Genomic DNA, 27938 nt, shown 5'->3' on the forward strand with positions numbered 1-27938 from the left:
TAAACCAGGACTAAACAAGGTCCAAACCAGGACTAAACCAGGACTAAACCAGGACTAAAGCAGGTCTAAACCAGGACTAAACCAGGACTAAAGCAGGTCTAAAGCAGGTCTAAAGCAGGACTAAAGCAGGTCTAAAGCAGGACTAAACCAGGACTAAACCAGGACTAAAGCAGGTCTAAACCAGGACTAAACCAGGACTAAAGCAGGTCTAAACCAGGACTAAACCAGGACTAAAGCAGGACTAAACCAGGACTAAACCAGGACTAAACCAGGACTAAAGCAGGACTAAACCAGGACTAAACCAGGACTAAACCAGGACTAAAGCAGGTCTAAAGCAGGTCTAAAGCAGGACTAAAGCAGGTCTAAACCAGGACTAAAGCAGGACTAAAGCAGGTCTAAACCAGGACTAAACCAGGACTAAAGCAGGACTAAACCAGGACTAAACCAGGACTAAACCAGGACTAAACCAGGACTAAAGCAGGTCTAAACCAGGACTAAACCAGGACTAAAGCAGGTCTAAACCAGGACTAAACCAGGACTAAACCAGGACTAAACCAGGACTAAACCAGGACTAAAGCAGGTCTGAACCAGGACTAAAGCAGGACTAAAGCAGGTCTAAACCAGGACTAAACCAGGTCTAAACCAGGACTAAACCAGGTCTAAACCAGGACTAAAGCAGGTCTAAACCAGGACTAAACCAGGTCTAAAGCAGGTCTAAACCAGGTCTAAACCAGGACTAAAGCAGGTCTAAACCAGGACTAAACCAGGTCTAAACCAGGACTAAAGCAGGTCTAAACCAGGACTAAAGCAGGTCTAAACCAGGACTAAACCAGGTCTAAAGCAGGTCTAAACCAGGTCTAAACCAGGACTAAAGCAGGTCTAAACCAGGACTAAACCAGGTCTAAACCAGGACTAAAGCAGGTCTAAACCAGGACTAAACCAGGTCTAAACCAGGACTAAACCAGGACTAAAGCAGGACTAAACCAGGACTAAACCAGGACTAAACCAGGACTAAAGCAGGTCTAAAGCAGGTCTAAACCAGGACTAAACCAGGACTAAACCAGGACTAAACCAGGACTAAACCAGGTCTAAAGCAGGTCTAAACCAGGACTAAACCAGGACTAAAGCAGGTCTAAAGCAGGTCTAAAGCAGGACTAAAGCAGGTCTAAACCAGGACTAAACCAGGACTAAAGCAGGACTAAACCAGGACTAAAGCAGGTCTAAACCAGGACTAAACCAGGACTAAACCAGGACTAAACCAGGACTAAAGCAGGTCTAAAGCAGGTCTAAACCAGGACTAAACCAGGTCTAAACCAGGACTAAAGCAGGTCTAAACCAGGACTAAAGCAGGTCTAAACCAGGACTAAACCAGGTCTAAACCAGGACTAAACCAGGACTAAAGCAGGACTAAACCAGGACTAAACCAGGACTAAACCAGGACTAAAGCAGGTCTAAAGCAGGTCTAAACCAGGACTAAACCAGGACTAAACCAGGACTAAACCAGGACTAAAGCAGGTCTAAACCAGGACTAAACCAGGACTAAAGCAGGTCTAAAGCAGGTCTAAAGCAGGACTAAAGCAGGTCTAAACCAGGACTAAAGCAGGTCTAAACCAGGACTAAAGCAGGACTAAACCAGGACTAAACCAGGACTAAACCAGGACTAAAGCAGGTCTAAAGCAGGACTAAAGCAGGTCTAAACCAGGACTAAACCAGGACTAAACCAGGACTAAAGCAGGACTAAACCAGGACTAAACCAGGACTAAACCAGGACTAAACCAGGTCTAAACCAGGTCTAAACCAGGACTAAAGCAGGTCTAAACCAGGACTAAAGCAGGTCTAAACCAGGACTAAAGCAGGTCTAAACCAGGACTAAACCAGGACTAAACCAGGACTAAAGCAGGTCTAAAGCAGGTCTAAACCAGGACTAAACCAGGACTAAAGCAGGTCTAAAGCAGGTCTAAACCAGGTCTAAACCAGGACTAAAGCAGGACTAAAGCAGGTCTAAACCAGGACTAAAGCAGGTCTAAACCAGGACTAAAGCAGGACTAAACCAGGACTAAACCAGGACTAAACCAGGACTAAAGCAGGTCTAAACCAGGACTAAAGCAGGACTAAACCAGGTCTAAACCAGGACTAAACCAGGACTAAAGCAGGACTAAACCAGGACTAAACCAGGACTAAACCAGGACTAAACCAGGTCTAAACCAGGTCTAAACCAGGACTAAAGCAGGACTAAAGCAGGTCTAAAGCAGGTCTAAACCAGGTCTAAACCAGGACTAAAGCATGTCTAAACCAGGACTAAAGCAGGTCTAAACCAGGACTAAAGCAGGTCTAAACCAGGACTAAACCAGGACTAAACCAGGACTAAAGCAGGTCTAAAGCAGGTCTAAACCAGGACTAAACCAGGACTAAAGCAGGTCTAAAGCAGGTCTAAACCAGGTCTAAACCAGGACTAAAGCAGGACTAAAGCAGGTCTAAACCAGGACTAAAGCAGGTCTAAACCAGGACTAAAGCAGGTCTAAACCAGGACTAAAGCAGGTCTAAACCAGGACTAAACCAGGACTAAAGCAGGACTAAACCAGGACTAAAGCAGGTCTAAACCAGGACTAAACCAGGACTAAAGCAGGACTAAACCAGGACTAAACCAGGACTAAACCAGGACTAAACCAGGACTAAACCAGGACTAAACCAGGACTAAAGCAGGTCTAAAGCAGGTCTAAAGCAGGACTAAAGCAGGTCTAAACCAGGACTAAACCAGGACTAAAGCAGGTCTAAAGCAGGACTAAAGCAGGTCTAAACCAGGACTAAAGCAGGACTAAAGCAGGTCTAAACCAGGACTAAAGCAGGTCTAAACCAGGACTAAAGCAGGTCTAAACCAGGACTAACCAGGACTAAAGCAGGTCTAAAGCAGGTCTAAACCAGGACTAAAGCAGGTCTAAAGCAGGTCTAAACCAGGTCTAAACCAGGACTAAAGCAGGTCTAAACCAGGTCTAAAGCAGGACTAAACCAGGACTAAAGCAGGACTAAACCAGGACTAAAGCAGGTCTAAACCAGGTCTAAAGCAGGTCTAAAGCAGGACTAAACCAGGACTAAAGCAGGTCTAAAGCAGGTCTAAACCAGGACTAAACCAGGTCTAAAGCAGGTCTAAACCAGGTCTAAACCAGGACTAAAGCAGGTCTAAACCAGGTCTAAAGCAGGTCTAAACCAGGTCTAAAGCAGGTCTAAAGCAGGACTAAACCAGGACTAAAGCAGGTCTAAACCAGGTCTAAAGCAGGTCTAAAGCAGGACTAAACCAGGACTAAAGCAGGTCTAAACCAGGACTAAAGCAGGTCTAAAGCAGGACTAAACCAGGACTAAAGCAGGACTAAACCAGGACTAAAGCAGGTCTAAACCAGGACTAAACCAGGACTAAAGCAGGACTAAACCAGGACTAAACCAGGACTAAACCAGGTCTAAAGCAGGTCTAAACCAGGACTAAACCAGGACTAAAGCAGGTCTAAACCAGGTCTAAACCAGGACTAAAGCAGGTCTAAACCAGGACTAAAGCAGGTCTAAACCAGGACTAAAGCAGGTCTAAACCAGGACTAAACCAGGACTAAAGCAGGACTAAACCAGGACTAAACCAGGACTAAACCAGGACTAAAGCATGTCTAAAGCAGGTCTAAACCAGGTCTAAACCAGGACTAAAGCAGGTCTAAACCAGGACTAAACCAGGACTAAACCAGGACTAAAGCAGGTCTAAAGCAGGTCTAAACCAGGACTAAACCAGGACTAAAGCAGGTCTAAAGCAGGTCTAAACCAGGTCTAAACCAGGACTAAAGCAGGTCTAAACCAGGACTAAAGCAGGTCTAAACCAGGACTAAACCAGGACTAAAGCAGGACTAAACCAGGACTAAACCAGGTCTAAACCAGGACTAAACCAGGACTAAACCAGGACTAAAGCAGGACTAAACCAGGACTAAACCAGGACTAAACCAGGACTAAAGCAGGTCTAAAGCAGGTCTAAAGCAGGTCTAAACCAGGACTAAACCAGGACTAAAGCAGGTCTAAAGCAGGTCTAAAGCAGGACTAAAGCAGGACTAAACCAGGACTAAAGCAGGTCTAAAGCAGGACTAAAGCAGGTCTAAACCAGGACTAAACCAGGACTAAACCAGGACTAAACCAGGACTAAAGCAGGTCTAAAGCAGGTCTAAACCAGGACTAAACCAGGACTAAAGCAGGTCTAAAGCAGGTCTAAAGCAGGACTAAAGCAGGACTAAACCAGGACTAAAGCAGGTCTAAAGCAGGACTAAAGCAGGTCTAAACCAGGACTAAACCAGGACTAAACCAGGACTAAAGCAGGTCTAAAGCAGGTCTAAACCAGGACTAAACCAGGACTAAAGCAGGTCTAAAGCAGGTCTAAAGCAGGTCTAAACCAGGACTAAAGCAGGTCTAAACCAGGACTAAAGCAGGTCTAAACCAGGACTAAACCAGGACTAAAGCAGGACTAAACCAGGACTAAACCAGGACTAAACCAGGACTAAACCAGGACTAAAGCAGGTCTAAAGCAGGTCTAAAGCAGGACTAAAGCAGGTCTAAACCAGGACTAAACCAGGACTAAAGCAGGACTAAACCAGGACTAAACCAGGACTAAACCAGGACTAAAGCAGGTCTAAAGCAGGTCTAAACCAGGACTAAACCAGGACTAAAGCAGGTCTAAAGCAGGTCTAAAGCAGGACTAAAGCAGGTCTAAACCAGGTCTAAACCAGGACTAAAGCAGGTCTAAAGCAGGACTAAAGCAGGTCTAAACCAGGACTAAACCAGGACTAAAGCAGGTCTAAACCAGGTCTAAACCAGGACTAAAGCAGGTCTAAACCAGGTCTAAACCAGGTCTAAACCAGGACTAAAGCAGGTCTAAACCAGGTCTAAACCAGGACTAAACCAGGACTAAAGCAGGACTAAACCAGGACTAAACCAGGACTGAACCAGGTCTAAAGCAGGTCTAAACCAGGACTAAACCAGGACTAAACCAGGTCTAAAGCAGGTCTAAACCAGGTCTAAACCAGGACTAAAGCAGGTCTAAACCAGGACTAAAGATGGTCTAAACCAGGACTAAAGCAGGTCTAAACCAGGACTAAACCAGGTCTAAACCAGGTCTAAACCAGGACTAAACCAGGACTAAAGCAGGTCTAAACCAGGACTAAACCAGGACTAAACCAGGACTAAAGCAGGTCTAAACCAGGACTAAACCAGGACTAAACCAGGACTAAAGCAGGTCTAAACCAGGACTAAACCAGGACTAAAGCAGGTCTAAAGCAGGTCTAAACCAGGACTAAACCAGGACTAAAGCAGGACTAAAGCAGGACTAAAGCAGGACTAAAGCAGGACTAAACCAGGACTAAACCAGGACTAAACCAGGACTAAACCAGGACTAAACCAGGTCTAAAGCAGGTCTAAACCAGGACTAAACCAGGTCTAAAGCAGGTCTAAACCAGGTCTAAACCAGGACTAAACCAGGTCTAAACCAGGACTAAAGCAGGTCTAAACCAGGTCTAAACCAGGACTAAACCAGGACTAAACCAGGTCTAAAGCAGGTCTAAACCAGGACTAAACCAGGACTAAACCAGGTCTAAAGCAGGTCTAAACCAGGACTAAACCAGGTCTAAAGCAGGTCTAAACCAGGTCTAAACCAGGACTAAAGCAGGTCTAAACCAGGACTAAAGCAGGTCTCAACCAGGACTAAAGCAGGTCTAAACCAGGACTAAACCAGGACTAAACCAGGTCTAAACCAGGACTAAACCAGGTCTAAACCAGGACTAAACCAGGACTAAAGCAGGACTAAACCAGGACTAAACCAGGACTAAACCAGGTCTAAAGCAGGTCTAAAGCAGGTCTAAACCAGGTCTAAACCAGGACTAAACCAGGACTAAACCAGGACTAAACCAGGTCTAAAGCAGGTCTAAACCAGGACTAAACCAGGTCTAAAGCAGGTCTAAACCAGGTCTAAACCAGGACTAAAGCAGGTCTAAACCAGGACTAAACCAGGACTAAACCAGGACTAAACCAGGTCTAAAGCAGGTCTAAAGCAGGTCCAAACCAGGACTAAACCAGGACTAAACCAGGACTAAACCAGGACTAAAGCAGGTCTAAACCAGGACTAAACCAGGACTAAAGCAGGACTAAACCAGGACTAAACCAGGACTAAACCAGGACTAAAGCAGGTCTAAAGCAGGTCTAAAGCAGGACTAAACCAGGACTAAACCAGGTCCAAACCAGGACTAAACCAGGTCTAAAGCAGGTCTAAACCAGGACTAAACCAGGTCTAAAGCAGGTCTAAACCAGGACTAAAGCAGGTCTAAAGCAGGTCTAAACCAGGACTAAAGCAGGACTAAAGCAGGACTAAAGCAGGTCTAAACCAGGACTAAACCAGGACTAAAGCAGGACTAAAGCAGGACTAAACCAGGACTAAACCAGGACTAAACCAGGACTAAAGAAGGACTAAACCAGGACTAAACCAGGACTAAACCAGGTCTAAAGCAGGTCTAAACCAGGACTAAAGCAGGTCTAAACCAGGACTAAACCGGGACTAAACCAGGACTAAAGCAGGTCTAAAGCAGGTCTAAAGCAGGACTAAAGCAGGTCTAAACCAGGACTAAACCAGGACTAAAGCAGGACTAAACCAGGACTAAAGCAGGTCTAAACCAGGACTAAACCAGGACTAAAGCAGGACTAAACCAGGACTAAACCAGGACTAAACCAGGTCTAAAGCAGGTCTAAACCAGGTCTAAACCAGGACTAAAGCAGGTCTAAACCAGGACTAAAGCAGGTCTAAACCAGGACTAAAGCAGGTCTAAACCAGGACTAAACCAGGTCTAAACCAGGACTAAACCAGGACTAAACCAGGACTAAACCAGGACTAAACCAGGACTAAACCAGGACTAAACCAGGTCTAAACCAGGACTAAACCAGGTCTAAACCAGGTCTAAACCAGGTCTAAACCAGGACTAAAGCAGGTCTAAACCAGGACTAAAGCAGGTCTAAACCAGGACTAAACCAGGACTAAACCAGGACTAAAGCAGGTCTAAAGCAGGTCTAAACCAGGTCTAAACCAGGACTAAAGCAGGTCTAAACCAGGACTAAAGCAGGTCTAAACCAGGACTAAACCAGGACTAAACCAGGACTAAAGCAGGTCTAAAGCAGGTCTAAACCAGGACTAAACCAGGACTAAAGCAGGACTAAACCAGGACTAAAGCAGGTCTAAACCAGGACTAAACCAGGACTAAAGCAGGACTAAAGCAGGACTAAACCAGGACTAAACCAGGTCTAAAGCAGGTCTAAACCAGGACTAAACCAGGACTAAAGCAGGACTAAACCAGGACTAAACCAGGACTAAACCAGGACTAAAGCAGGTCTAAAGCAGGTCTAAACCAGGACTAAACCAGGACTAAACCAGGACTAAAGCAGGACTAAACCAGGACTAAACCAGGACTAAACCAGGACTAAAGCAGGTCTAAAGCAGGTCTAAACCAGGTCTAAACCAGGACTAAAGCAGGTCTAAACCAGGACTAAAGCAGGTCTAAACCAGGACTAAAGCAGGTCTAAACCAGGACTAAACCAGGACTAAACCAGGACTAAAGCAGGTCTAAAGCAGGACTAAACCAGGACTAAACCAGGACTAAAGCAGGTCTAAACCAGGACTAAACCAGGACTAAAGCAGGACTAAACCAGGACTAAACCAGGACTAAACCAGGACTAAAGCAGGTCTAAAGCAGGTCTAAAGCAGGACTAAACCAGGACTAAACCAGGTCTAAACCAGGACTAAACCAGGTCTAAAGCAGGTCTAAACCAGGACTAAACCAGGTCTAAAGCAGGACTAAACCAGGACTAAACCAGGACTAAACCAGGACTAAAGCAGGTCTAAAGCAGGTCTAAACCAGGTCTAAACCAGGACTAAACCAGGACTAAACCAGGACTAAAGCAGGACTAAACCAGGACTAAAGCAGGTCTAAACCAGGACTAAACCAGGACTAAAGCAGGACTAAAGCAGGACTAAACCAGGACTAAACCAGGACTAAACCAGGTCTAAAGCAGGTCTAAACCAGGACTAAACCAGGACTAAAGCAGGACTAAACCAGGACTAAACCAGGACTAAAGCAGGACTAAACCAGGACTAAACCAGGACTAAACCAGGACTAAACCAGGACTAAACCAGGTCTAAACCAGGACTAAACCAGGTCTAAACCAGGTCTAAACCAGGTCTAAACCAGGACTAAAGCAGGTCTAAACCAGGACTAAAGCAGGTCTAAACCAGGACTAAACCAGGACTAAACCAGGACTAAAGCAGGTCTAAAGCAGGTCTAAACCAGGTCTAAACCAGGACTAAAGCAGGTCTAAACCAGGACTAAACCAGGTCTAAACCAGGACTAAACCAGGACTAAAGCAGGACTAAACCAGGACTAAACCAGGACTAAACCAGGACTAAACCAGGACTAAACCAGGTCTAAACCAGGACTAAACCAGGTCTAAACCAGGTCTAAACCAGGTCTAAACCAGGACTAAAGCAGGTCTAAACCAGGACTAAAGCAGGTCTAAACCAGGACTAAACCAGGACTAAACCAGGACTAAAGCAGGTCTAAAGCAGGTCTAAACCAGGTCTAAACCAGGACTAAAGCAGGTCTAAACCAGGACTAAAGCAGGTCTAAACCAGGACTAAACCAGGACTAAACCAGGACTAAAGCAGGTCTAAAGCAGGTCTAAACCAGGACTAAACCAGGACTAAAGCAGGACTAAACCAGGACTAAAGCAGGTCTAAACCAGGACTAAACCAGGACTAAAGCAGGACTAAAGCAGGACTAAACCAGGACTAAACCAGGTCTAAAGCAGGTCTAAACCAGGACTAAACCAGGACTAAAGCAGGACTAAACCAGGACTAAACCAGGACTAAACCAGGACTAAAGCAGGTCTAAACCAGGACTAAACCAGGACTAAACCAGGACTAAAGCAGGACTAAACCAGGACTAAACCAGGACTAAACCAGGACTAAAGCAGGTCTAAAGCAGGTCTAAACCAGGTCTAAACCAGGACTAAAGCAGGTCTAAACCAGGACTAAAGCAGGTCTAAACCAGGACTAAAGCAGGTCTAAACCAGGACTAAACCAGGACTAAACCAGGACTAAAGCAGGTCTAAAGCAGGACTAAACCAGGACTAAACCAGGACTAAAGCAGGTCTAAACCAGGACTAAACCAGGACTAAAGCAGGACTAAACCAGGACTAAACCAGGACTAAACCAGGACTAAAGCAGGTCTAAAGCAGGTCTAAACCAGGACTAAACCAGGACTAAACCAGGACTAAACCAGGACTAAAGCAGGACTAAACCAGGACTAAACCAGGACTAAACCAGGACTAAACCAGGTCTAAAGCAGGTCTAAAGCAGGTCTAAACCAGGACTAAACCAGGACTAAAGCAGGTCTAAACCAGGACTAAACCAGGACTAAACCAGGACTAAAGCAGGACTAAACCAGGACTAAACCAGGACTAAACCAGGACTAAAGCAGGTCTAAAGCAGGTCTAAACCAGAACTAAAGCAGGTCTAAAGCAGGTCTAAAGCAGGTCTAAAGCAGGACTAAAGCAGGTCTAAACCAGGACTAAACCAGGACTAAAGCAGGACTAAAACAGGTCTAAAGCAGGTCTAAAGCAGGTCTAAACCAGGACTAAAGCAGGTCTAAACCAGGACTAAACCAGGACTAAAGCAGGTCTAAAGCAGGTCTAAACCAGGACTAAAGCAGGTCTAAAGCAGGACTAAAGCAGGTCTAAAGCAGGACTAAAGCAGGTCTAAACCAGGACTAAACCAGGACTAAAGCAGGTCTAAAGCAGGTCTTGTGTGTGTCCAGTCCCTGAGGAGAGTGGGGCAGGACCCGACGGTGCTGCTCATCTGCATCACTGTGTTCTTGTCGTATTTACCTGAGGCTGGACAATACTCCAGCTTCTTCCTGTACCTGAGACAGGTCAGAGGTCACTTCATGTTCCTTTTGTAGTCCACTGCAATGAGTTTATTCCTATTGAAGTCTGTTTAGTCCAGATGAGCTTCAGGAGCTTCAGAAGCTTCAGGAGCTTCATGAGCTTCAGGAGCTTCAGGAGCTTCAGGAGCTTCAGAAGCTTCAGGAGCTTCATGAGCTTCAGGAGCTTCAGGAGCTTCAGGAGCTTCATGAGCTTCAGAAGCTTCAGAAGCTTCAGGAGCTTCAGGAGCTTCATGAGCTTCAGAAGCTTCAGGAGCTTCAGTCGTAGATGATTCATACGTTTGTGTTTCAGGTGATAAACTTCTCGTCCACGACCATCGCAGTTTTCATCGGAGTCGTGGGGATTCTGTCCATCATCGCCCAGGTAAGAGAGACCTCAGCCCAGGTCCAGGTCCTGGTCCTGGTCCTGGTCCTGGTCCTGGTCCTGGTCCTGGTCCAGGTCCAGGTCCTGGTCCTGGTCCTGGTCCTGGTCCTGGTCCTTATCCTGGTCCAGGTCCAGGTCCTGGTCCTGGTCCTGGTCCTTATCCTGGTCCAGGTCCAGGTCCAGGTCCAGGTCCTGGTCCTGGTCCTGGTCCTGGTCCTGGTCCTGGTCCTGGTCCTTATCCTGGTCCAGGTCCAGGTCCAGGTCCAGGTCCTGGTCCTGGTCCTGGTCCTTATCCTGGTCCAGGTCCAGGTCCTGGTCCTGGTCCTGGTCCTGGTCCTGGTCCTGGTCCTGGTCCTTATCCTGGTCCAGGTCCTGGTCCTGGTCCTGGTCCAGGTCCAGGTCCTGGTCCTGGTCCTGGTCCTGGTCCAGGTCCAGGTCCAGGTCCTGGTCCTGGTCCTGGTCCTGGTCCTGGTCCTGGTCCTTATCCTGGTCCAGGTCCTGGTCCTGGTCCTGGTCCAGGTCCAGGTCCAGGTCCTGGTCCTGGTCCAGGTCCAGGTCCAGGTCCTGGTCCTGGTCCTGGTCCTGGTCCTGGTCCTGGTCTGACCTGGTCTTCTTCTCAGACGCTGCTCTTGACTCTTCTCATGAGAACGTTGGGAAACAAAAACACAGTTCTTCTGGGTTTGGGCTTCCAGATCCTTCAGCTCGCCTGGTACGGCCTCGGCTCCGAGCCCTGGTGAGTCTGACCTCTGACCCTCTGCTCTGACCTCTAACCTTACCTCTGACCCTCTGCTCTGACCTCTGACCCTCTGCTCTGACATCTGACCCTCTGCTCCGACCTCTGACCCTCTGCTCTGACCTCTGCTCTGACCTCTGACCTCTGTTTCTTCAGGATGATGTGGGCGGCTGGAGCAGTGGCTGCCATGTCGTCCATCACGTTTCCTGCAGTGTCTGCGCTCGTGTCTCAGTCTGCAGAGGCCGACCAACAAGGTACAGTCTGTGTGAGGGTCAGAGGGTCAGAGGAGCAGAGGGTCAGAGGAGCAGAGGGTCAGAGGAGCAGAGGAGCAGAGGAGCAGAGGGTCAGAGGAGCAGAGGGTCAGAGGAGCAGAGGGTCAGAGGAGCAGAGGAGCAGAGGAGCAGAGGGTCAGAGGAGCAGAGGGTCAGAGGAGCAGAGGGTCAGAGGAGCAGAGGGTCAGAGGAGAAGAGGGTCAGAGGAGCAGAGGGTCAGAGGAGCAGAGGAGCAGAGGGTCAGAGGAGAAGAGGGTCAGAGGAGCAGAGGGTCAGAGGGTCAGAGGAGCAGAGGGTCAGAGGAGCAGAGGAGCAGAGGGTCAGAGGAGCAGAGGGTCAGAGGGTCAGAGGAGCAGAGGGTCAGAGGAGCAGAGGGTCAGAGGAGCAGAGGGTCAGAGGAGCAGAGGGTCAGAGGAGCAGAGGAGCAGAGGGTCAGAGGAGAAGAGGGTCAGAGGAGCAGAGGGTCAGAGGAGCAGAGGGTCAGAGGGTCAGAGGAGCAGAGGGTCAGAGGAGCAGAGGGTCAGAGGGTCAGAGGAGCAGAGGGTCAGAGGAGCAGAGGGTCAGAGGAGCAGAGGGTCAGAGGAGCAGAGGAGCAGAGGGTCAGAGGAGCAGAGGGTCAGAGGGTCAGAGGAGCAGAGGGTCAGAGGAGCAGAGGGTCAGAGGAGCAGAGGGTCAGAGGAGCAGAGGGTCAGAGGAGCAGAGGAGCAGAGGAGCAGAGGAGCAGAGGGTCAGAGGAGCAGAGGGTCAGAGGAGAAGAGGGTCAGAGGAGCAGAGGGTCAGAGGGTCAGAGGAGCAGAGGGTCAGAGGAGCAGAGGGTCAGAGGAGCAGAGGGTCAGAGGAGCAGAGGGTCAGAGGAGCAGAGGGTCAGAGGAGCAGAGGGTCAGAGGGTCATGCACCTGCACTGTCTCCCCGTCACAGCAGCTCCAACCCTGGTCCTGGTCCTGGTCCTGGTCTAACCCTGGTCCTGGTCCTGGTCCTGGTCCTGGTCCTGGTCCTGGTCCTGGTCCTGGTCCTGGTCTAACCCTGGTCCTGGTCCTGGTCTAACCCTGGTCCTGGTCCTGGTCCTGGTCCTGGTCTAACCCTGGTCCTGGTCCTGGTCCTGGTCTAACCCTGGTCCTGGTCCTGGTCCTGGTCCTGGTCCTGGTCTAACCCTGGTCCTGGTCCTGGTCTAACCCTGGTCCTGGTCTAACCCTGGTCCTGGTCCTGGTCCTGGTCCTGGTCCTGGTCTAACCCTGGTCCTGGTCCTGGTCCTGGTCCTGGTCTAACCCTGGTCCTGGTCCTGGTCCTGGTCCTGGTCCTGGTCTAACCCTGGTCCTGGTCCTGGTCCTGGTCCTGGTCTAACCCTGGTCCTGGTCCTGGTCCTGGTCCTGGTCCTGGTCTAACCCTGGTCCTGGTCCTGGTCCTGGTCCTGGTCTAACCCTGGTCCTGGTCCTGGTCCTGGTCCTGGTCCTGGTCCTGGTCCTGGTCCTGGTCCTGGTCTAACCCTGGTCCTGGTCCTGGTCTAACCCTGGTCCTGGTCCTGGTCCTGGTCCTGGTCTAACCCTGGTCCTGGTCCTGGTCCTGGTCCTGGTCCTGGTCTAACCCTGGTCCTGGTCCTGGTCCTGGTCCTGGTCCTGGTCCTGGTCCTGGTCCTGGTCCTGGTCTAACCCTGGTCCTGGTCCTGGTCCTGGTCCTGGTCTAACCCTGGTCCTGGTCCTGGTCCTGGTCCTGGTCCTGGTCTAACCCTGGTCCTGGTCCTGGTCCTGGTCCTGGTCCTGGTCCTGGTCCTGGTCCTGGTCCTGGTCCTGGTCTAACCCTGGTCCTGGTCCTGGTCCTGGTCCTGGTCCTGGTCCTGGTCCTGGTCTAACCCTGGTCCTGGTCCTGGTCCTGGTCCTGGTCTAACCCTGGTCCTGGTCCTGGTCCTGGTCCTGGTCTAACCCTGGTCCTGGTCCTGGTCCTGGTCCTGGTCCTGGTCTCTACAGGAGTGGTCCAGGGCATGGTCACTGGGATCCGAGGACTATGTAACGGTCTGGGTCCGGCGCTCTACGGCTTCGTCTTCTTCATGTTCAACGTGGAACTGAGTTCCATGGACCCGATCCAGGATCAGTACGAGCTGGAGCCGCTGCCCCAGGAGCCTCTGCACGGGACCCCCGAGGTGAGACGTTCTGGACCTCCTGACCCTGTCTCTCTCTGGTGTCTCTCTTGTCCCTCTCTGGTCTCTCTCTTGTCTCTCTCTGGTCTCTCTCTTGTCCCTCTCTGGTCTCTCTCTTGTCCCTCTCTGGTCTCTCTCTTGTCCCTCTCTTGTCTCTCTCTTGTCTCTCTCTGGTCTCTCTCTTGTCCCTCTCTTGTCTCTCTCTTGTCTCTCTCTGGTCTCTCTCTGGTCTCTCTCTGGTCTCTCTCTGGTCTCTCTCTTGTCCCTCTCTTGTCTCTCTCTGGTCTCTCTCTGGTCTCTCTCTGGTCTCTCTCTGGTCTCTCTCTTGTCCCTCTCTTGTCTCTCTCTGGTGTCTCTCTTGTCCCTCTCTGGTCTCTCTCTTGTCCCTCTCTGGTCTCTCTCTTGTCCCTCTCTGGTCTCTCTCTTGTCCCTCTCTTGTCTCTCTCTTGTCTCTCTCTGGTCTCTCTCTTGTCCCTCTCTTGTCTCTCTCTTGTCTCTCTCTGGTCTCTCTCTGGTCTCTCTCTGGTCTCTCTCTGGTCTCTCTCTTGTCCCTCTCTTGTCTCTCTCTGGTCTCTCTCTGGTCTCTCTCTGGTCTCTCTCTGGTCTCTCTCTTGTCCCTCTCTTGTCTCTCTCTTGTCTCTCTCTGGTCTCTCTCTGGTCTCTCTCTTGTCCCTCTCTGGTCTCTCTCTTGTCCCTCTCTGGTGTCTCTCTTGTCTCTCTCTGGTCTCTCTATGGTCTCTCTCTTGTCTCTCTCTGGTCTCTCTCTTGTCCCTCTCTGGTGTCTCTCTTGTCTCTCTCTGGTCTCTCTTTGGTCTCTCTCTGGTCTCTCTCTGGTCTCTCTCTTGTCCCTCTCTGGTCTCTCTATGGTCTCTCTCTTGTCCCTCTCTGGTGTCTCTCTTGTCTCTCTCTGGTCTCTCTCTGGTCTCTCTCTTGTCTCTCTCTTGTCCCTCTCTTGTCTCTCTCTGGTCTCTCTCTGGTCTCTCTCTTGTCTCTCTCTGGTCTCTCTCTTGTCCCTCTCTGGTGTCTCTCTTGTCCCTCTCTTGTCTCTCTCTTGTCTCTCTCTGGTCTCTCTTTGGTCTCTCTCTGGTCTCTCTCTTGTCTCTCTCTGGTCTCTCTCTGGTGTCTCTCTGGTCTCTCTCTTGTCCCTCTCTTGTCTCTCTCTTGTCTCTCTCTGGTCTCTCTCTGGTCTCTCTCTTGTCCCTCTCTGGTCTCTCTATGGTCTCTCTCTTGTCCCTCTCTGGTGTCTCTCTTGTCTCTCTCTGGTCTCTCTCTAGTCTCTCTCTGGTCTCTCTCTGGTCTCTCTCTGGTCTCTCTCTGGTCTCTCTCTGGTCTCTCTCTTGTCCCTCTCTTGTCTCTCTCTTGTCTCTCTCTGGTCTCTCTCTTGTCCCTCTCTTGTCTCTCTCTTGTCTCTCTCTGGTCTCTCTCTGGTCTCTCTCTGGTCTCTCTCTTGTCCCTCTCTGGTGTCTCTCTTGTCTCTCTCTGGTCTCTCTTTGGTCTCTCTCTGGTCTCTCTCTGGTCTCTCTCTTATCCCTCTCTGGTCTCTCTATGGTCTCTCTCTTGTCCCTCTCTGGTGTCTCTCTTGTCTCTCTCTGGTCTCTCTCTGTTCTCTCTCTTGTCCCTCTCTGGTCTCTCTCTGGTCTCTCTCTTGTCTCTCTCTTGTCCCTCTCTTGTCTCTCTCTGGTCTCTCTCTGGTCTCTCTCTTGTCCCTCTCTGGTCTCTCTCTGGTCTCTCTCTGGTCTCTCTCTTGTCTCTCTCTGGTCTCTCTCTTGTCCCTCTCTGGTGTCTCTCTTGTCCCTCTCTTGTCTCTCTCTTGTCTCTCTCTGGTCTCTCTTTGGTCTCTCTCTGGTCTCTCTCTTGTCTCTCTCTGGTCTCTCTCTGGTGTCTCTCTGGTCTCTCTCTTGTCCCTCTCTTGTCTCTCTCTTGTCTCTCTCTGGTCTCTCTCTGGTCTCTCTCTTGTCCCTCTCTGGTCTCTCTATGGTCTCTCTCTTGTCCCTCTCTGGTGTCTCTCTTGTCTCTCTCTGGTCTCTCTCTGTTCTCTCTCTTGTCCCTCTCTGGTCTCTCTCTGGTCTCTCTCTTGTCTCTCTCTGGTCTCTCTCTGGTCTCTCTCTTGTCCCTCTCTGGTCTCTCTCTGGTCTCTCTCTTGTCTCTCTCTGGTCTCTCTCTTGTCCCTCTCTGGTGTCTCTCTTGTCCCTCTCTGGTCTCTCTCTGGTCTCTCTCTTGTCTCTCTCTTGTCCCTCTCTTGTCTCTCTCTGGTCTCTCTCTGGTCTCTCTCTTGTCCCTCTCTGGTCTCTCTCTGGTCTCTCTCTGGTCTCTCTCTTGTCTCTCTCTTGTCCCTCTCTGGTGTCTCTCTTGTCCCTCTCTGGTCTCTCTCTCTTGTCTCTCTCTTGTCTCTCTCTGGTCTCTCTCTTGTCTCTCTCTGGTCTCTCTCTTGTCCCTCTCTGGTCTCTCTCTTGTCTCTCTCTTGTCCCTCTCTGGTGTCTCTCTTGTCCCTCTCTGGTCTCTCTCTCTTGTCTCTCTCTTGTCTCTCTCTTGTCCCTCTCTGGTCTCTCTCTCTTGTCTCTCTCTTGTCTCTCTCTTGTCCCTCTCTGGTCTCTCTCTCTTGTCTCTCTCTGGTCTCTCTCTTGTCCCTCTCTGGTCTCTCTCTTGTCTCTCTCTGGTCTCTCTCTTGTCCCTCTCTGGTGTCTCTCTTGTCCCTCTCTGGTCTCTCTCTCTTGTCTCTCTCTTGTCTCTCTCTTGTCCCTCTCTGGTCTCTCTCTCTTGTCTCTCTCTGGTCTCTCTCTGGTCTCTCTCTGGTGTCTCTCTGGTCTCTCTCTGGTCTCTCTCTTGTCCCTCTCTGATGTCTCTCTTGTCCCTCTCTGGTCTCTCTCTTGTCCCTCTCTTGTCTCTCTCTTGTCTCTCTCTGGTCTCTCTCTTGTCCCTCTCTTGTCTCTCTCTTGTCCCTCTCTGGTGTCTCTCTTGTCCCTCTCTGATGTCTCTCTTGTCCCTCTCTGGTCTCTCTCTTGTCCCTCTCTTGTCTCTCTCTTGTCCCTCTCTGGTGTCTCTCTTGTCCCTCTCTGGTGTCTCTCTGGTCTCACCTGGTCTCTCTCTTGTCCCTCTCTTGTCTCTCTCTTGTCTCTCTCTGGTCTCTCTCTTGTCCCTCTCTTGTCTCTCTCTTGTCCCTCTCTGGTGTCTCTCTTGTCCCTCTCTGATGTCTCTCTTGTCCCTCTCTGGTCTCTCTCTTGTCCCTCTCTTGTCTCTCTCTTGTCCCTCTCTGGTCTCTCTCTTGTCCCTCTCTGGTGTCTCTCTTGTCCCTCTCTGGTGTCTCTCTGGTCTCACCTGGTCTCTCTCTTGTCCCTCTCTTGTCTCTCTCTTGTCTCTCTCTGGTCTCTCTCTTGTCCCTCTCTTGTCTCTCTCTTGTCCCTCTCTGGTGTCTCTCTTGTCCCTCTCTGGTGTCTCTCTGGTCTCTCTCTGGTGTCTCTCTGGTCTCTCTCTGGTCTCTCTCTTGTCCCTCTCTGATGTCTCTCTTGTCCCTCTCTGGTCTCTCTCTTGTCCCTCTCTTGTCTCTCTCTTGTCTCTCTCTGGTCTCTCTCTTGTCCCTCTCTTGTCTCTCTCTTGTCCCTCTCTGGTGTCTCTCTTGTCCCTCTCTGGTGTCTCTCTTGTCCCTCTCTGGTGTCTCTCTGGTCTCACCTGGTCTCTCTCTGGTCCCTCTCACAGCGGTCTCTGGTTCCTGGTCCTCCGTTCCTTCTTGGTGCAAGTTCCGTTGTCGTGGCGTTCATCGTCGCTCTCTTCATACCTGAAAAGTCCAAAGCGGCGCCGGACCTGTCACTCACGCAGAAGCCCCGCCCTGACAGCAAGCTTTCTCTCTCCTCATTGGCCGGCGTCCACATAAACACGCCTCTACCCGGAAGTGAAGAGGAAGCTCCGAACTCCGTGGCCAATCAGGAGGACTCTGAGCCGCTGCTGCAGGACAGTATCGTCTAAAGGACTGGGATTGAACCAAGAGGTGGAATAGGCCGGTCTAGCTCTTTGGAAGCATTTGATTGGACCAAAACTTGTTAGAGCTAAATGGGCGGAGCCACGTTTGACAGAAAGAAGTAATTTTAAAAAAAATTAGTAACAGGTTTTTAGAAACAATGGAAGAGTTAAAGGATTTACACCTGGTTTAGACCTGGTTTAGTCCTGGTTTAGTCCTGGTTTAGTCCTGGTTTAGTCCTGGTTTAGACCTGGTTTCGTCCTGGTTTAGACCTGGTTTAGTCCTGGTTTAGTCCTGGTTTAGTCCTGGTTTAGACCTGGTTTAGTCCTGGTTTAGACCTGGTTTAGTCCTTGTTTAGACCTGGTTTAGTTCTGGTTTAGTCCTGGTTTGGACCTGGTTTAGTCCTGGTTTAGACCTGGTTTAGTCCTGGTTTAGTCCTGGTTTAGTCCTGGTTTAGACCTGGTTTCGTCCTGGTTTAGACCTGGTTTAGTCCTGGTTTAGACCTGGTTTAGTCCTGGTTTAGTCCTGGTTTAGACCTGGTTTAGACCTGGTTTAGACCTGGTTTAGTCCTGGTTTAGACCTGGTTTAGACCTGGTTTAGTCCTGGTTTAGTCCTGGTTTAGACCTGGTTTCGTCCTGGTTTAGACCTGGTTTAGTCCTGGTTTAGACCTGGTTTCGTCCTGGTTTAGACCTGGTTTCGTCCTGGTTTAGACCTGGTTTAGTCCTGGTTTAGTCCTGGTTTAGTCCTGGTTTAGACCTGGTTTAGTCCTGGTTTAGACCTGGTTTAGTCCTGGTTTAGACCTGGTTTAGTCCTGGTTTAGACCTGGTTTAGTTCTGGTTTAGTCCTGGTTTGGACCTGGTTTAGTCCTGGTTTAGACCTGGTTTAGTCCTGGTTTAGTCCTGGTTTAGTCCTGGTTTAGACCTGGTTTCGTCCTGGTTTAGACCTGGTTTAGTCCTGGTTTAGACCTGGTTTAGTCCTGGTTTAGTCCTGGTTTAGACCTGGTTTAGACCTGGTTTAGTCCTGGTTTAGTCCTGGTTTAGTCCTGGTTTAGACCTGGTTTCGTCCTGGTTTAGACCTGGTTTAGTCCTGGTTTAGTCCTGGTTTAGACCTGGTTTAGTCCTGGTTTAGACCTGGTTTCGTCCTGGTTTAGACCTGGTTTAGTTCTGGTTTAGTCCTGGTTTAGACCTGGTTTAGTCCTGGTTTAGTCCTGGTTTAGACCTGGTTTAGTCCTGGTTTAGTCCTGGTTTAGGCCTGGTTTAGTCCTGGTTTAGTCCTGGTTTAGACCTGGTTTAGTCCTGGTTTAGTCCTGGTTTAGGCCTGGTTTAGTCCTGGTTTAGTCCTGGTTTAGACCTGGTTTAGTCCTGGTTTAGTCCTGGTTTAGACCTGGTTTAGTCCTGGTTTAGTCCTGGTTTAGTCCTGGTTTAGACCTGGTTTAGTCCTGGTTTAGACCTGGTTTAGTCCTGGTTTAGACCTGGTTTAGTCCTTGTTTAGACCTGGTTTAGTTCTGGTTTAGTCCTGGTTTGGACCTGGTTTAGTCCTGGTTTAGACCTGGTTTAGTCCTGGTTTAGTCCTGGTTTAGTCCTGGTTTAGACCTGGTTTCGTCCTGGTTTAGACCTGGTTTAGACCTGGTTTAGACCTGGTTTAGTCCTGGTTTAGACCTGGTTTAGACCTGGTTTAGTCCTGGTTTAGTCCTGGTTTAGTCCTGGTTTAGTCCTGGTTTAGACCTGGTTTAGTCCTGGTTTAGACCTGGTTTCGTCCTGGTTTAGACCTGGTTTAGTTCTGGTTTAGTCCTGGTTTGGACCTGGTTTAGTCCTGGTTTAGACCTGGTTTAGTCCTGGTTTAGACCTGGTTTAGTCCTGGTTTAGACCTGGTTTAGTCCTGGTTTAGTCCTGGTTTAGTCCTGGTTTAGTCCTGGTTTAGTCCTGGTTTAGGCCTGGTTTAGTCCTGGTTTAGACCTGGTTTAGACCTGGTTTAGTCCTGGTTTAGTCCTGGTTTAGTCCTGGTTTAGTCCTGGTTTAGTCCTGGTTTAGGCCTGGTTTAGGCCTGGTTTAGTCCTGGTTTAGTCCTGGTTTAGTCCTGGTTTAGTCCTGGTTTAGACCTGGTTTAGTCCTGGTTTAGTCCTGGTTTAGTCCTGGTTTAGGCCTGGTTTAGTCCTGGTTTAGTCCTGGTTTAGTCCTGGTTTAGACCTGGTTTAGTCCTGGTTTAGTCCTGGTTTAGTCCTGGTTTAGTCCTGGTTTAGTCTTGGTTTAGTCCTGGTTTAGTCCAGGTTTAGTCCTGGTTTAGGCCTGGTTTAGTCCTGGTTTAGTCCTGGTTTAGTCCTGGTTTAGTCCTGGTTTAGTCCTGGTTGCTCTTTTCTGTACAAAACACTCGCTTTAGTTTCATTTTGCAGCACATTTTTTTAAAGTTCCAGTGTATTTTTATTTTTCGTGACATTTTTTGTAAAGGTTTTTACGCTTCTAAAAGACAAATGTTTCTGAATGTGATAAAAATGCCACTGAGTATTATTATTATTATTATGATTCAAAAGTATTTTTGACTGAAGCAGTCGCACTCTGAGGCGCGCCTCATGTCCATGCACTGATGTGGGTGAAGGACACAATCGTCACATGACCTGAAGCTTCAGTCCTTTTCATCTGTAAAGTGTAAATATTGTACATTTGTGTCGTGTTCATGTCACAGCTGTAAATAATCCACATGTGGAATAAATATAATCAACTCAGTTCCTGAGTCCTGCTTTAGACCTGGTTTAGTCCTGGTTTAGTCCTGGTTTAGTTCAATTCAATTTAATTTTTTAACGCTCAAAATCCCAACAGCAGTTTCCTCTGAGGGCGAAACTGATTAAACAATGTTCATGGGACAATGTCCCAGAGTCCTCTGTCCTTAGACCCTCCTTCAGCTCTTCAGGAGGAGAACCACTTCTTCAGGAGGAGAACCACTTCTTCAGGAGGAGAACCACTTCTTCAGGAGGAGAACCAGTTTTTCCTGCCAGATGAAGGACCGTTCATCTGGAGTAGAGTCCTCTTTTCCAGGGACTTGAGAAAAATCTGGGTCCACAGATCATCGATGTGTCCGTTCCACTCCCGACAGGAAGTGAGAGAAGAAGAAGAAAAGACAATGAACAGACAAAAGTGAAATCGAATATGAAATATAGTTTGATAGAAGAAGTGTTTATCAGAGGACAGAGCTCAAGCTGCCAGACAGTGTGTGTGTATGTGTGTGTGTGTGTGTGTGTGTGTGTGTGTGAGTGTGTGTGTGTGTGTGTGTGAGTGTGTGAGTGTGTGTGAGTGTGTGAGTGTGTGAGTGAGTGTGAGTGTGTGAGTGTGTGAGTGTGTGTGTGTGTGTGAGTGTGTGAGTGTGTGTGAGTGTGTGAGTGTGTGTGTGAGTGTGAGTGTGTGAGTGTGTGTGTGTGTGTGTGTGTGTGAGTGTGTGAGTGTGTGTGTGTGTGTGCTCCAGAGGCAGAGCAGCTGCAGCCTCCTCCCTGTATCTGAATGGCAAACATTCAGATACATGCTTTTAGAGACTCTTGGCACCACCAGAAGGTCAGCATTTAGAGAGTGAAGAGCTCTGATTGGATGATATGGTTCTATAGCATCTTTGAGGTAGGATGGGGCCATGTCATTTATGGCTTTGTAGGTCAAGAGTAGAATTTTAAATTTGATTCTAAACTGGACAGGAGCCAGTGAAGAGACTCCAGCACCGGTGTAATGTGTTCTCTTCTTTTAGTTGCTGTTTGTAATCTTGCTGCTGCATTTTGAACCAGTTAAAGCTTTTTATGGAGCTTTTAGGACCTGCTGTGAGCAGGAGTTACAGGAGAATCTAGTCGTTACAAATGCAGGAGACGTTTCAGCTTCACTTTTAGGCCGGATTCTTCTGATTTTATCTATATTACGCAGATGGAAATAAGCTGTTTTTGTAAAGTGGCCAACTTCACGGAGGTGTTGAAAAGGTCGGCACTAGTTCATATAGGGTCAAACTCATTTGGGCCGCGGGCCGAATTTCGACGCTCAGGCTGGGTCTTAGACTCTTATCAATAATAAAACAATCTCTAGATTTATATGGAAAGAAACCTCGAATCTGATTTAAAACTCTACAGTTATTAAAAGAAAAAGGGGGCGGGGTTTACCTTGTGTGAAAATGAGAGCGTTGCTGGTGTGATCCAGAATGTGAAGCTCAATGGTCTCATACTGAGAGTCATGTGGTGCCTGAGGTTCCTGTACAGGTCTTATACTGAGAGTCATGTGGTGCCTGAGGTTCCTGTACAGGTCTTATACTGAGAGTCATGTGGTGCCTGAGGTTCCTGTACAGGTCTTATACTGAGAGTCATGTGGTGCCTGAGGTTCCTGTACAGGTCTTATACTGAGAGTCATGTGGTGCCTGAGGTTCCTGTACAGGTCTTATACTGAGAGTCATGTGGTGCCTGAGGTTCCTGTACAGGTCTTACTGCAGATGACAGACGCTTGAGTCATTTGCAGGAAGTTAAAGGTCCCATATCATGCAAAATCGACTTTTCAGAGTTATAAACATTCTTACAGTGCTATTGGTGCCTCATATTTGTGTCTTAAGTGTTTTTTGATTGATTCCTGCAGTTTTTAGCGAGAGTACAGTCTTTATCCTTTTCCTCGGATGAACAGATGGACGGGGCCTTCCCCATCAATGCGTCATCAGTGTAGAGTGCCGCGGCACACTTCCCTGTTTTAGCCCATCCTCCAGGAAGCACTCTGTACCTAAAACACGCCCCCTTCCCCCTCCTCCTTCCCCCCTGGCTCGAGGGGGAAAGGGGGAGGGGGGTGAGAGGAGCCACTTCTTTTGTTCCAACGCTGACACAGCTTGTTTATTTACTCACCATTTCTTCTTGGAGAAAATGTGTTTTCGGCTCTAAATATGTCTCTAGACTGTTTAATTTGCCGAAAGAGGACACAGTACGTGGACGGTGTCTGGAGTTTATTTCGGGTGTTTTTGTTTGCCCACGACACTTCACTAAGGTCGCGCGGACGAACAGTAAAGTATTCCCGGGGATCAGCGGCGGCAGGCGGTGGTGAGCCCGGGGAAAGCGCTCCGGCAGGCGGGGAGAGGGCGCGCTAGGAAAGGACGCTAGGAGAGGACGCTAGGAGAGGACGCTAGGAGAGGACGCACTAGTGGGGACGGGAGAGCCGTTGGACAGGAGAGCCTGGTCCGCTGCGCTGTGAACCTTCGGACTTGTGGGATAGAACTTACAACCAAGTTAAATTTGAGTCCTGGCGCTATTCCCACAATAAAGAAGACAATGGAGAGCGAGAGCTGTAAATACAAGCTACATGTGCGACTTCCTGACGAGGCGTTTGTTATTACAATATTTTGTGATGTTTTTCATTTATTATGATGACTGTGCAAGTGCTTGAAATTATATGAATTGATAACGTGGCATTCGCGTGTGCCGCTGTGTCATGCGTTGTGTAGCAACGCCTCGGCCTGTTTACATTCACCGTCTCCGCGCTGAGACTACGTCACGGGGTGGGCGGGGCAGGCAGATTGCTCTTCGAAAGGGTGGGGCAAATCTCAAACTAAGCCATTTGCATTTCCGGGTCCAAGATATGGGTGATATTAACTATCATGTTTTGGGTGTTGCACAACACTTATAATTATCAAATATACTCTTAGAGTAGACTACGAAACGAGAAAAATAGCATGATATGGGCTCTTTAAGAATCCCTGGGTCAAATCAGTGCTTACAACATGGAAGGAGTTGATCAGAACATTCAAACTAAACAAAGATGTTACAATCTTAAACTGAGATCAACAAAGCCTTACAGACCATTTATGACATCACCATCCCACTGGACCTCAGGACTCTGTATTTGGACCTCAGGACTCTGTATTTGGACCTCAGGACTCTGTGTTTGGGCCTCAGGACTCTGTATTTGGACCTCAGGACTCTGTGTTTGGACCTCAAGACTCTGTATTTGGACCTCAGGACTCTGTGTTTGGACCTCAGGACTCTGTGTTTGGACCTCAAGACTCTGTATTTGGACCTCAGGACTCTGTGTTTGGACCTCAGGACTCTGTGTTTGGACCTCAAGACTCTGTATTTGGACCTCAGGACTCTGTGTTTGGACCTCAGGACTCTGTGTTTGGGCCTCAGGACTCTGTATTTGGACCTCAGGACTCTGTGTTTGGACCTCAGGACTCTGTGTTTGGACCTCAAGACTCTGTGTTTGGACCTCAGGACTCTGTGTTTGGACCTGAGGACTCTGTATTTGGACCTCAGGACTCTGTGTTTGGACCTCAGGACTCTGTGTTTGGACCTCAAGACTCTGTATTTGGACCTCAGGACTCTGTGTTTGGACCTCAGGACTCTGTGTTTGGACCTCAAGACTCTGTATTTGGACCTCATGACTCTGTATTTGGACCTCAGGACTCTGTGTTTGGACCTCATGACTCTGTGTTTGGACCTCAGGACTCTGTATTTGGGCCTCATGACTCTGTGTTTGGACTTCAGGACTCTGTATTTGGACCTCAGGACTCTGTGTTTGGACCTCATGACTCTGTATTTGGACCTCAGGACTCTGTCTTTGGGCCTCAGGACTCTGTGTTTGGGCCTCAGGACTCTGTGTTTGGACCTCAGGACTCTGTATTTGGACCTCAGGACTCTGTGTTTGGACCTCATGACTCTGTATTTGGACCTCAGGACTCTGTATTTGGACCTCATGACTCTGTGTTTGGACCTCAGGACTCTGTGTTTGGACCTCATGACTCTGTGTTTGGACCTCAGGACTCTGTATTTGGACCTCAGGACTCTGTGTTTGGGCCTCAGGACTCTGTATTTGGACCTCAGGACTCTGTGTTTGGACCTCAGGACTCTGTGTTTGGACCTGAGGACTCTGTATTTGGACCTCAGGACTCTGTGTTTGGACCTCAGGACTCTGTGTTTGGACCTCAAGACTCTGTATTTGGACCTCAGGACTCTGTGTTTGGACCTCAGGACTCTGTGTTTGGACCTCAAGACTCTGTATTTGGACCTCATGACTCTGTATTTGGACCTCAGGACTCTGTGTTTGGACCTCATGACTCTGTGTTTGGACCTCAGGACTCTGTATTTGGGCCTCATGACTCTGTGTTTGGACCTCAGGACTCTGTATTTGGACCTCAGGACTCTGTGTTTGGACCTCATGACTCTGTATTTGGACCTCAGGACTCTGTCTTTGGGCCTCAGGACTCTGTGTTTGGGCCTCAGGACTCTGTGTTTGGACCTCAGGACTCTGTATTTGGACCTCAGGACTCTGTGTTTGGACCTCATGACTCTGTATTTGGACCTCAGGACTCTGTATTTGGACCTCATGACTCTGTGTTTGGACCTCAGGACTCTGTGTTTGGACCTCATGACTCTGTGTTTGGACCTCATGACTCTGTATTTGGACCTCAGGACTCTGTGTTTGGACCTCAGGACTCTGTGTTTGGACCTCATGACTCTGTGTTTGGACCTCAGGACTCTGTATTTGGGCCTCATGACTCTGTGTTTGGACCTCAGGACTCTGTCTTTGGGCCTCAGGACTCTGTGTTTGGGCCTCAGGACTCTGTGTTTGGACCTCAGGACTCTGTATTTGGACCTCAGGACTCTGTTTGGGCCTCAGGACTCTGTATTTGGACCTCAGGACTCTGTATTTGGACCTCAGGACTCTGTATTTGGACCTCATGACTCTGTGTTTGGACCTCAGGACTCTGTCTTTGGGCCTCAGGACTCTGTGTTTGGGCCTCAGGACTCTGTGTTTGGACCTCAGGACTCTGTATTTGGACCTCAGGACTCTGTATTTGGACCTCAGGACTCTGTATTTGGACCTCAGGACTCTGTATTTGGACCTCAGGACTCTGTATTTGGACCTCAGGACTCTGTCTTTGGGCCTCAGGACTCTGTGTTTGGGCCTCAGGACTCTGTGTTTGGGCCTCAGGACTCTGTATTTGGACCTCAGGACTCTGTATTTGGACCTCAGGACTCTGTGTTTGGACCTCATGACTCTGTATTTGGACCTCAGGACTCTGTATTTGGACCTCATGACTGTGTTTGGACCTCAGGACTCTGTCTTTGGGCCTCAGGACTCTGTGTTTGGACCTCAGGACTCTGTATTTGGACCTCAGGACTCTGTATTTGGACCTCAGGACTCTGTATTTGGACCTCAGGACTCTGTATTTGGACCTCATGACTCTGTGTTTGGGCCTCAGGACTCTGTGTTTGGGCCTCAGGACTCTGTGTTTGGACCTCAGGACTCTGTATTTGGGCCTCATGACTCTGTGTTTGGACCTCAGGACTCTGTCTTTGGGCCTCAGGACTCTGTGTTTGGGCCTCAGGACTCTGTGTTTGGACCTCAGGACTCTGTATTTGGACCTCAGGACTCTGTGTTTGGGCCTCAGGACTCTCTATTTGGACCTCAGGACTCTGTATTTGGACCTCAGGACTCTGTGTTTGGACCTCATGACTCTGTATTTGGACCTCAGGACTCTGTATTTGGACCTCATGACTCTGTGTTTGGACCTCAGGACTCTGTCTTTGGGCCTCAGGACTCTGTGTTTGGGCCTCAGGACTCTGTGTTTGGACCTCAGGACTCTGTATTTGGACCTCAGGACTCTGTATTTGGACCTCAGGACTCTGTATTTGGACCTCAGGACTCTGTATTTGGGCCTCAGGACTCTGGACTCTGTGTTTGGGCCTCAGGACTCTGTGTTTGGACCTCATGACTCTGTATTTGGACCTCAGGACTCTGTATTTGGACCTCAAGACTCTGTATTTGGACCTCAGGACTCTGTGTTTGGACCTCATGACTCTGTATTTGGACCTCAGGACTCTGTATTTGGACCTCAAGACTCTGTATTTGGACCTCATGACTGTGTTTGGACCTCAGGACTCTGTGTTCGGGCCTCAGGACTCTGTCTTTGGGCCTCAGGACTCTGTGTTTGGGCCTCAGGACTCTGTGTTTGGGCCTCAGGACTCTGTATTTGGACCTCAGGACTCTGTATTTGGACCTCAGGACTCTGTGTTTGGACCTCATGACTCTGTATTTGGACCTCAGGACTCTGTATTTGGACCTCATGACTGTGTTTGGACCTCAGGACTCTGTCTTTGGGCCTCAGGACTCTGTGTTTGGGCCTCAGGACTCTGTGTTTGGGCCTCAGGACTCTGTATTTGGACCTCAGGACTCTGTATTTGGACCTCAGGACTCAGTATTTGGACCTCAGGACTCTGTATTTGGACCTCAGGACTCTGTATTTGGACCTCATGACTCTGTGTTTGGGCCTCAGGACTCTGTGTTTGGGCCTCAGGACTCTGTGTTTGGACCTCAGGACTCTGTATTTGGGCCTCAGGACTCTGGACTCTGTGTTTGGGCCTCAGGACTCTGTGTTTGGACCTCATGACTCTGTATTTGGACCTCAGGACTCTGTGTTTGGACCTCAAGACTCTGTATTTGGACCTCAGGACTCTGTGTTTGGACCTCATGACTCTGTATTTGGACCTCAGGACTCTGTATTTGGGCCTCAGGACTCTGTGTTTGGACCTCAGGACTCTGTATTTGGACCTCAGGACTCTGTATTTGGACCTCAGGACTCTGTCTTTGGGCCTCAGGACTCTGTGTTTGGGCCTCAGGACTCTGTGTTTGGGCCTCAGGACTCTGTGTTTGGACCTCAGGACTCTGTATTTGGACCTCAGGACTCTGTATTTGGACCTCAGGACTCTGTATTTGGACCTCAGGACTCTGTATTTGGACCTCAGGACTCTGTCTTTGGGCCTCAGGACTCTGTGTTTGGGCCTCAGGACTCTGTGTTTGGACCTCAGGACTCTGTATTTGGACCTCAGGACTCTGTATTTGGACCTCAGGACTCTGTATTTGGACCTCAGGACTCTGTGTTTGGGCCTCAGGACTCTGTGTTTGGGCCTCAGGACTCTGTGTTTGGACCTCAGGACTCTGTATTTGGGCCTCAGGACTCTGGACTCTGTGTTTGGGCCTCAGGACTCTGTGTTTGGACCTCATGACTCTGTATTTGGACCTCAGGACTCTGTATTTGGACCTCAAGACTCTGTATTTGGACCTCAGGACTCTGTGTTTGGACCTCATGACTCTGTATTTGGACCTCAGGACTCTGTATTTGGACCTCAAGACTCTGTATTTGGACCTCAGGACTCTGTGTTTGGACCTCATGACTCTGTGTTTGGACCTCAGGACTCTGTATTTGGGCCTCATGACTCTGTGTTTGGACCTCAGGACTCTGTATTTGGACCTCAGGACTCTGTGTTTGGGCCTCAGGACTCTGTATTTGGACCTCAGGACTCTGTATTTGGACCTCAGGACTCTGTGTTTGGACCTCAGGACTCTGTATTTGGACCTCAGGACTCTGTGTTTGGGCCTCAGGACTCTGTATTTGGACCTCAGGACTCTGTATTTGGACCTCATGACTCTGTGTTTGGACCTCAGGACTCTGTCTTTGGGCCTCAGGACTCTGTGTTTGGGCCTCAGGACTCTGTGTTTG

General features: G+C 49.2%; 1 protein-coding gene across 1 annotated transcript in view; it reads left to right on the forward strand.

Annotated features, from left to right (window-relative positions):
• The window catches only part of LOC140367193 (hippocampus abundant transcript 1 protein-like), a 24548-nt gene extending 4384 nt beyond the window's left edge, over positions 1-20164 (forward strand). The window contains exons 4-9 of the mRNA XM_072453547.1: positions 9840-9983; positions 10288-10359; positions 10980-11092; positions 11249-11346; positions 13326-13498; positions 17189-20164. Of these exons, the coding sequence (XP_072309648.1) occupies positions 9840-9983; positions 10288-10359; positions 10980-11092; positions 11249-11346; positions 13326-13498; positions 17189-17455 (867 nt within the window). The 3' untranslated portion in view covers positions 17456-20164. The remainder of the gene's footprint in view (positions 1-9839; positions 9984-10287; positions 10360-10979; positions 11093-11248; positions 11347-13325; positions 13499-17188) is intronic.
• The last annotated feature ends 7774 nt before the right edge of the window (positions 20165-27938 follow it).

This window comes from Eucyclogobius newberryi, unplaced genomic scaffold, assembly GCF_026437365.1.
Source record: "Eucyclogobius newberryi isolate DKJ021-1_F unplaced genomic scaffold, fEucNew1.0.hap1 SCAF_2, whole genome shotgun sequence".
Classification (NCBI taxonomy): Eukaryota; Metazoa; Chordata; class Actinopteri; order Gobiiformes; family Gobiidae; genus Eucyclogobius; species Eucyclogobius newberryi.